Genomic DNA, 10,608 nt, shown 5'->3' with positions numbered 1-10,608 from the left:
ATTAATTTTTACTCACATGCTCATAATATTTTTAACTTCTTTATTAGATTTATGTTGTTTCCATGAGGAGTAAAAGTGTAGCTCAAATCCTTAGTTCTCTAACATTATAGTGGTGTATATATATATATATATACATATATATATATATATATATATTTCATCATCATTGTTGTCATCATTTAATGTCCACTTTCCATGCTGGATGGTTTGACTGAGGACTGACAAGCCGGGAAGCTGCACCAGGCTCCAGTCTGATTTGGCAAGGTTTTTACAGTTGGATGCCCTTCCTCACAATAACCACTTCAAGAGTGTAGTGCGTGCTTTTTACATGCCACCAACACGGGTACCACTCAGATGGTACTGGCATCAGCCACACTCAAATGGTGATTTTTAAATGCCACCGGCACGAGAGCTAGGCAGGTAGGACTGGCATCAGCCACACTCAAATGGTACTTTTTACGCGCCACTAACATGGGTGCCAGTCAGGTGGCACTGGCATCGACCACAACTACGATTTCACTATACATATAGGTGTCAGTACAGCTGTACCGTTAAGGCATTTGTTTCATAACTATACACATATGAGTATGTATAAATTCTTTCTATTCAGGGACTGACTAAACAAATGGTTCTCAACTATTAGTTGTTTATTGACCGTTTGGTTGCTATTTCATTCAGGGGCATCTAAAAGCTTCTAGTATATTTTTATGATTAAATATCATTAGGATTTATACCAAAAATTGTTAAAATATTTTGTGTATTGTAGAAGTATAACCCTTTAGTATTTACTCCAATCATATCTGGCCAAAATATTCTACATGTTTTATGTTCAAACCAGCCAGATCCAGCTTCTCACACCTACCCTACAATGTCATTCGAAAGATATACAATCATGTCATTGAAATCTTGAAACTACATGATATTAGATGATTAATTCAAAATGATAGAAATAAATACACATTACATTTGACAGAGTAATGTTAACGATAAAGGGATAACCAGTTTACTCACACATATACACGCACAAACACAGATACTGTAACTTCACAAATGGCCACAGCAATATCAACAATGTGATCAACAGCAACAATAGCAACAATGGTAAAAACAGCAACAACTACCACAATGGCAACAGCATGGGCGAACACAGAAACAGAGAGACACAGGAACAGTACCAAAATTCGGGGGCAAAGGCAGCAGCAGCAGCAATGGGGGAGGAATGGGGTTGAGAGGAGGTTTGTAGTACTACTAAGAACAATGACACACACACACACACACACACACACACACATGTACACACAAATACAGATGCATACGCATACAAGGATACATATCATAAAAGAACACACAGAAGAATGAAAAGAATGGAAAGTGTTGCTGAAGAAGTCACAGGTGTGTGATGAAAGATTTCTGGACAATGGACATTAGTTAGAATAAGAACAGTAATAAATGAGTGAAGAACGAATATATAGTGTGTGTGTTTATTTGGCAGGAAAAAACAAAACAAAAAATGACCATCTTGAAATACAACGATGACCAGGTTATCGCACATAAATTTTAACAAAATCTTACATGGACACCCACTGGAGTAGACCTAAAAAGATAACATGGATGGCTTAGACATGCAGATGGGTGGGGATGGGAAAGGAAGTTGTTGCATGAGATTGTTTTCTTTATATATATATTTTTTGTTTTATTTACCTTTATTTATTTGTTTATCTCTACTTCAGATGCTACAATTTCTGTCAGAGTAGAACTTAAACATCCAAATAATACCATAATTCAGAATGATTTGAAATTATCCAAACAACCGTTGAAGAATATTCTCAATATTTTGGCTGACAGAAATGCATGTTTCAAGTATGTGGTTTTCTTTAATTCTTTTGATATTGTTTGCATTTTGCATTTAAAAATAGGCAGAAAGCCACTTGTGGGGATATAAGCCATGCAGCTACATTCAAGATATATCATTTATAAAGAATTTATTTATTTATCACTGCTTCTACAGTTACATTCTAAATGGCTGTGTGGTAAGAAGATTGCTTCCCAACCACATGGTTCTGGGTTCAGTCCCACTGTGTGGCACCTTGGGCAAGTGTCTTCCACTATAGCCTCAGGCTGATCAAAGCCTTATGAGTGGATTTGGCAGACAGAAAGTGAAAGAAGCTCATCATATATGTGTGTGTGTGTGTGTTGTCATCTGTGTTTTGTCCCCCACCACTGCTTGACAACTGGTGTTGATGTATTTACATCCCTGTAACTTAGTAGTTCAGCAAAAGGTATCCCATTAAAATAAGTACCAGGGTTAAGAAAAATAATACAAGGGCCAATTCACTCGACTAAAATTCTTCAGGGTGGTGCCCTAGCATAGCCACAGTTTAATAACTGAAACAATTAAAAGTAAGATACAGGGTTATATTTTTAATGAATATGCATAATGAGAATAACTAATTAATGTATATAATTAGAGATACATGTTATATGACAAGTAACATTCAAAATATACTTTTGCCACCCTGGCTAGTATCAAGAATTATGGCAGACATATAATAATTATGATTTTAACTTTTTATAAAATTTCTTGGTGCTTCAACAAAATGATGAAATGAAGACTAATTTCCAAAAAGAAAAATATTGATCACCTTGAAATAAAATTAAATAAAATAAATTTCTTGTTTGTATAACTTGTCTTATAACTATTCTGTCATCTCCTCCTCCTCCTCCTCCTCCTCCTCCTCCTCTCTGATTCTTTCTCCCTGTATGTGTGTAGCGTTCTTTTACTCTTTGCTTGTCACCAGGCCTTGTATGTGCAGAAGTTAAGTCTGTCTGTCTGTCTCTCTCTCTCTCTCTCTCTCTCTCTCTCTCTCTCTAATGTAAAGCATGACTGGAAAAATCAGCCAACCAACCAACATTTACATCATCATCATCATTCGACATCTGTCTTCCAAACTTTTACCTGTCATATGACAGTTACTTCTAGTTATTGATATTCATTAATAACATCATCATCATCATCATCATCATCATCATCGTTTAACGTCCGCTTTCCATGCTGGCATGGGTTGGACGGTTCGACTGGGGTTTGGGAAGCCAGGAGGCTGCACCTGCCCCAATCTGATCTGGCAGTGTTTCTACAGCTGGATGGGCGATCTTTCGATACTAGTATGCAAGAACATCCGGTCTCCCCCTCAGATGCATACAGTTCTCAAACTTTAAACACATAAACACACTATACGATCATGTAATCAGTATAGGGAGGAGATACACCACTGTGGAGGTGCACTTCACAACGGAGGAGGAAGCAATAAAGCACTCCACAGAGGCAATAAGGACAGAGGAATGGGTGCTCTTGCCTTCGTACTGCAGCAAACGTGTGGCCAAGGTGCAAGTGAGTAAGGTGCCATCCGAACTGAAATTTTAAACACATAAACACACTATACGATCATGTAATCAGTATGCGTGTGCGCAACGACCAGATGTTGCTGCGTACTAGTATCGAAAGATCGCCGCTGGATGCCCTTCCTAACATCAACCACTCTGAGAGTGTAGTGCGTGCTTTTTACATGCCACCAGCACGGAAGCCAGTCAAGGCAGCACTGGCATTGGCCACGTTCAGATGGTGCTTTTTACGTGCTACTGGCACGGGGCTCACAACTACAATTTCCATTTGATTTGATTTTGATATTGCTGATGTTGATGTACTTGACTCAATAGGTCTCCTCAAGCACAGCATGTTGCCCTATGATCCAAGGTACTTTTGAGTGGGCTGGTTATGCGACACTGGTGTGGGTTACAACTGTGAACTCACTTTATTTGCTGAGTCTTCGCAGTCACAGCAGATCTCCAGAGGTCTTGGTCTTTTGTCATTGCCTCTGTGAGGCCCAACGTTCGAAGGTCATGCTTCTCCACCTCATCCCATCTCTTCCTGGATTTCCCTCTACCCCGGATTCCTTCCACTTTTTGGCAGTGGCACTTCTTCACACAGCTCTCCTCATCCATCCACAGTATGTGACCATACCAACACAAACGTCCCTCTTGCACGCCACATCCAATGCTTCTTATGTCTAACATTTCTCTCAGGGCACTTTAGAAGCATTTAGAAATATGTAGATCTTTCATAAACGATATATTGGGGCAGAGATGGTTATCTACAAGTGCAAGCCCTTTGAATCAGAGTGGCTGTTCCAACACATCTTTCCAAACCTCCAGAGCAACATCTTTCCAAACCTCCAGAGCAACATCTTTCCATTTTGTCTGTTGGGACCATGAGACAGACTGACAAGCCTTCTTAGATATTTCTTTGCTGTGAGGAAGTGGAAAGATGTGAGGATTTAGGCAAGGCCCGTCATCAAATTTAGAAAACTATTTCATTAACATGATATCACGAATGTAGCTGTATGATTTGAATCTCACATGTAGCTTTCCATCATTTTTGTCCAAGCGTCTTTTTAACCCTATGTATTATGAGATGTTACAGCAGGATTGATACTCCAGATTAACTTTTATAGAAGATTTACGTGAAAAAAAATCACATCCTACTTTTGAATTTCAAATTATTTTCAGTTGAAAGTAGAGTATGTGTTTTTTGTTATACTTCTGTTTGCTGCATCCAGGGAAAGCTCCCTACATGATGGTGAGTGTTAAAGGACACTGAATGTCCCGGACCAGGCAAGACAATTTGCCCTAAAATATCCATGAGTGGTAGATGTCAATATTTTGCCTTTATTGTGTCTCCTCAATACCGTGTTATCAGATCACCTTGAAACAAAATGAATTGTTGGTCTGAGACTGATAGGCAAATAGAGTGAAGTCTATTTGCTGATGTGCTGCAGCATAGCACATGGGAAAGAATGACAAATTAAAAGCAGTTCTAGTAGTAATGTAAACATTATCAGTTGCACATACACTACACATGTGTGACCGATAATATATATATATATATATATAAAATCCAATGTAAAGGAGAAGACACAGAAAATTCTTTAACACATCTTTAATTGCAGATGTTTTCATACCATCTCCATTTGAAATACCAGTTTACTGGTTATGGCATATAACTAATCAGATTGTTACTGTTAGTTTCAAGTTGAATATTGCTATTAAACAATATTCAGTGCAAGACCAATGGCAACATTCTGACCAGTTGTATACCATAACCAATGATATACCGATATTGTCTTTGATGATATAAAAATATACCTGCTCCATCTCTTATATAGAACGGTGAAAAGAGAAACACATACATACAGATAAAGGCCACGTTATTTACAAAGTTATTTGCTACTTAGAAGTATTGAGTTGAGAGAGAACAAGTAAAGAAGAAATTGAGAAACAAACTTTATGTACCAAAATAGGTTCAACAGATTAGTTAAAAGATTCTCACAATAAAATTCCTTTGCTTTCCTCTAATTAGTAAACTAGCTCTATCTTTAACCTTATAACATCTAAATTCTCAATCAATTTATCATTATTGGCATTCTGTGCTAAGGCCAAGTTTCATAATTCTGTTGTATTAACAAACGTATTTGATTTTCTTTCTAGTTATACTACTTTTCAAAGAAATTCTCGCATAAACGAAAGAAAGGTAGGTGAATATGTACAGACACTGTGTAACACTACGGAAATATATGGCTCACATTTGTCATCGAGATATTGGCTGCTATATACATTATCTGGAGAGAAAGATTTAGGTAAAGTTTTATATTTATTCTCACCATGGCTGTGTGGTAAAGAAGTTTACTTTTGCAACCATGTTGTTTCAGGTTCAGTCCCATGATACGGCACTTTGGACAGGTGTCTTCTACTGTAGCCCTGGGTCAGCAAAAGCCTTGTGAGTGGATTTGGTAAATGGAATCTGAAAGAAGTATATGTATATATCATCATCATCATCATCACCATTGAACATCCATTTTCCATGCTGATATGGATTAGATGTTCAGCCCCAATATCTGTTTTGCCATGGTTTCTATGACTGGATACTCTTTTTAATACCAACCACTACACTGAACGTTCTGAGTGCTTTTATTCAAGGCATCATTACTAATGAAGGCATCAGTAACTTGCAATACAAGACCCCTTAGCAGAGGCGTGGGGAAGTATTGAGGGAAGCGGCTTTGTACCAGGGATAGAGGAGACAGATATAGGAGTCTTGCTGTAGAGAAAATACACATTCTTTCTCTCTTTCTAACAAGAAAAGGAGAAAGAATGTGTATGTGCATGCATCCTTATCTCAACATCAAGACAAGATAGTTGTAAAGAAGTGTCACTGTCATGCAGGCGGTGTCATTCGTTTGGAATCTTCCACGAGACGATTGTCTGGTCATGGTGAAACAGGTATGGTTTGGTGACAGGAAAGGCATCCAGCTATAGAGAATGTGCTTCACTGAATTCCAGCTGACCCATACAAGAATGGAAAAGTGGACATTAAAACATTGATGATGACAACTCTCTACAATACACTTTCTTTTTTTTTTTGTGTGGTTAGTCAGAAGTGGAAAGTTAGTGCCCTAGACATGGCCTTCAAGTCTGGTAGAATGAAGGAAAGGAGTTACTCTTAAACTGGTGACCTGATCTACATACTTACAACAGAGTGAACATCATTAAATTCATCTAAGGCCCAGGTGGCGCTGCTGTTAAACCAGGCCACCAATTAAATCTACAACCTCAAAACAGGAACAATCACTCTGGTTTTTCTCCCATACACTTTCTGTCTTCTAAATTGTAAACACAAAGCAGCTTAAGGTTTATAGCAGAAGGTATCCTCCAAAGATGCCATTTAGTGGGACTGAACCTAAAACCTCAGAGTTGTGAAAGAAACTTCTTAACTCCAACAATCATGCCTGCTTAAATATCTCATTCAATATCATTTTATCTTTATTACAGTTTACAGGGTAAATTAAGATAGAAACGTATGAATTATTTGTCTCTGTGTATATTTCACCATTGCAGTTAATCGGAACACATCATTGGACATTCCAAATGTTTTAGGAAACCTAACCACAATGGATCATTAGGGGAACACCATCATTGTCATCATCATCATTGTCATCATCATCATCACCATCATCATCATCATTCAACATCCATTTCCATGCTGGCATGTGTCGGACAGCTTGACAGGAACTGCTAAGGCCAGTAGCTGCACCAGGTTCCCTTGTCTCTTTTGGCCTGGCTCCTACAGCTGGATGCCCTTCTTAATGCCAACCCCTTTACACAGTGTAAAAAGCACTTTTCATGTGACACTAGCATGGCTGCTTTTTCCCGTGGGCCCTCACCAGTACCTTGTGCATGACACCTACAAAGAGGGACAAATAATTCATACCTGTGTTTATCTTAATGTTCCTCTGCATATGTTCTGCATATCACAACTGTTGCTGTTGCTTGTTCCTTCTCGAGTCATGCTTAAGTCATAAGGGGCAGTCTCCCAGTTTTGTTTGCATATAGGCTCCCCACCTGGATGGGACGCTGGTCCGTCGCAGGTGAGCTGCTAGATGCGGGGGGAAAGAGTGGGAGAAAGTTGTGGCAAAAGAGTCAGCAGAGGTTCACCATTACCTTCTGCTGGAGCTGCATGGTGCTTGGGTGTTTCGCTCATAAACACACACATCGCCCGGTCTGAGATTCGAACCTGCGATCCCTTGACTGTGAGTCTGTTGCTCTAGCCACTTGGCTATGTGCCTCCACATATCATAACTAGTAACCCTACAATGTACAATGGTAAACTAACCACTGTACTGGAAGTTGGTTGGAGAATGATAATCTACTTAAAGCTCTAACTCACCCAATATGGCAGTCATAACATCTATTTGTATACAAGATATAGTCTGCATCAAGAGGGAATGCGATCATGAAATTTCATTTAATATTGCCTTTGTGCTTCTTCCTTTCACACAGAATAGATAATAAAATATTTAAAATAGTCTTCAAATATTGTTCTTAGAGGTTGTCAAACAAAAAGACATTCTTTTCTATTCTAGGCGTTTTTGGGGATGGGGGGGCAATTGATTAGATCGACCCTAGTATGCAACTGGTACTTAATTTATTGACCCCGAAATTATGAAAGGCAAAGTCAACCTGAGCAGAATTTGAACTCAGAACGTAAAGACAGACGAAATACCACTAAGCATTTTGCCCGGCGTGCTAACAATTCTGTCAGCTTGCCGCCTTTAACAAAAAGACATATTATAAGAAATTTAGCCAATTCTTATTCTCTTCAATGTAGCCACAAACAATGTCGTTAATACACCAAAACTCTAAAGCCATGAGCAAAGGAGTAGATGAAGCCAATCGAGGTCGACTTTGCCTTTCATCCTTTCGGGGTCGATTAAATAAGTACCAGTTACGCACTGGGGTCAATGTAATCGACTTAATCCCCTTGTCTGTCCTTGTTTGTCCCCTCTATGTTCAGCCCCTTGTGGACAATAAATAAATAAATATAATCCCTTTAAAATTATCCTTACAAAGTCAGGGGAGGGTGGTGAGCTGGCAGAACTGCTATCACCCCAAACAAAATGCTCGGCAGTTTTTCTTCCAGCTTTTTACATTCTGAGTTCAAATCCTGCCAAAGTCAACTTTGCCTTCCATCCTTTCAAGGTACCAGTTGAGTGGTGGGGTTGATATTATTGACTGCCCCTCTTCTCCAAAATTTCAGGCCTTGTGCTTATAGTAGAAAGAACTTTATGAAGACAGAGGAATAGTCCTTTTCTTTAGTTATTTTGGTTTTTTTATGTTTGTATAAAACAGAATATTTTAAATAATCCTGGATGATAAAAATCACATCACCCAAGAATAGATTTCACAAAGTCACTCAGTTTTTAAATGGCTTAGTCAAAGAGGAAAGGACAGTGTACACAACCTTTTTCAAAGCCCCTGATTCTCATGGACCAAAATATAAAGAATTCAAAAACCTAGCCTAAAATCTCACATCAGATTGGTTTTTGTTAAAGGCACTCAAAGATCAGGTGATAACCTTAGGATAGGTGAAGGGTAACTTTTTCTTTTTTTTATCATGCTGTCATCCAGCCAGACAGACTGCCTGGGCTAGCCTGACTACCCCTCTCCACCCCTCCCAATCTTCCATTAGTGTTTTTAGGTCTCCAACTTGGCATCCGACATCTTCTGCAAGCTGTTGTATATATACATCTTCCATGGTCTTCCAGCCGTTGTAGTACCATGATTTGGTGTCCACAGCAACACATTGCTCACAAGTTCTTCTTTACTTCTCCAGCAAGGATACCTGCTATAGACAAATAGTCATATAAATCGATTGTAACATTTTTGGTTGTTAAACTTTAAATCTTGTTTGCTAATTTAACTTTCCAGCCTTGTTCATGGATTTTAACACAAGAATTTAATTATTAATAAATTTTTTTTAAAAAAAGTTTAATTTCAACATATAAACATTTTCACTTTCTTTTTATTGTGTTTCTTTGTTTCTAGATGTGGCATACGTTCCAAACAATAACACCTACATAAAGATGGAATACATGAATGCAACACTCTTATCTTCGTTTTTGCATTAGAATGTTTCAGGAAATGTATGACTAATTTCAGTTAGAAATAATTTCCAAATTATTTCGAGAAAAAAGTCTTTTCTCTCAAAAGATATTAAAAATATTTAAAAAATAATTACTTCTTTGTTGTTGTTATTAATTAAACAACTTAAACTGTGGGAAAATTCATAAAAGATAATGATTTTTCACATGGCTATCAAATATGTTTATTTACCTCTACTTTACAACAGCTAACGAGTAGATTTACTAATAATAACTGGTTTTACTAATTAATTTTCTTAAGGTGTGGTTATGTGATAAGAAGTTGCTTCCCAGCTGCATCATTCCGGGTTCAACCCCACTGCATGGCACCCTGGGCAAGTGTCTTCTGCTATAGCCTCAGGCCTTGTGAGTGGATTTGGTAGATGGAAACTGAAAGAAGCCCATTGTATGTGTGTGTGTCTTTGCATCTGTATTTGTCCCCACACCCACCACTTGATAACCGGTGTTGGTTTGTTGATGCCCCCATAATTTTTTGATCGACTCAGTAATAATATCATTATGATATAAGTAATTCACAAAGATATAACAATAAAGAACATTTATATAATGGATAAAAAAGATATCTAACTGAAGATTCAGTTATGCATAAACAAAAAGGTCAGTTCAACTGTCATTGGTAAACTCCTTCAACACATAAACACAGACATAAATACATATGTACATACATACATACATACATACATACATACATACATACGTATGTATGTATTTGTAGATGTTTATTAAAGCTGAAGCTGAGAGTTTGTGTTGTGACTTGAGTTTCACGTCAATTTGACCTTTAGCCTGAGGATCACGGTGGGATGAAACTCGAGTTGTGTGACAAACTCACATCTTCAGTTTTAATTAATAAAAAAAAAAAACGTACAGGCACAGGAGTGGCTGTGTGGTAAGAAAGAAGCTTGCTTCCCAACCACATGGTTCCCGGTTCAGTTGCACTGGGCAAGTGTCTTCTACCATAGCTTTGGGCTGACCAAAGTCTTGGAAGTGGATTTGGTAAATGAAAACTGAGAGAAGCTCGTCATATATATATATATATATATATATATATATATATATA

General features: G+C 37.9%; 1 protein-coding gene across 1 annotated transcript in view; it reads left to right on the top strand.

The window, feature by feature from the left end:
• LOC106871108 (uncharacterized) overlaps positions 1–9,624 on the top strand; it is a 16,384-nt gene extending 6,760 nt beyond the window's left edge. Inside the window, exons 5-7 of the mRNA XM_014917411.2 lie at positions 1,731–1,860; positions 5,542–5,690; positions 9,436–9,624. Of these exons, the coding sequence (XP_014772897.2) occupies positions 1,731–1,860; positions 5,542–5,690; positions 9,436–9,518 (362 nt within the window). The 3' untranslated portion in view covers positions 9,519–9,624. The remainder of the gene's footprint in view (positions 1–1,730; positions 1,861–5,541; positions 5,691–9,435) is intronic.
• Positions 9,625–10,608: the final 984 nt, after the last annotated feature.

The sequence above is a fragment of the Octopus bimaculoides genome, chromosome 1 (genome assembly GCF_001194135.2).
Source record: "Octopus bimaculoides isolate UCB-OBI-ISO-001 chromosome 1, ASM119413v2, whole genome shotgun sequence".
Lineage (NCBI taxonomy): Eukaryota > Metazoa > Mollusca > Cephalopoda > Octopoda > Octopodidae > Octopus > Octopus bimaculoides.
Note: the sequence above shows the minus strand (reverse complement) of the source record. Positions and strands in the feature narration are given on the sequence as shown.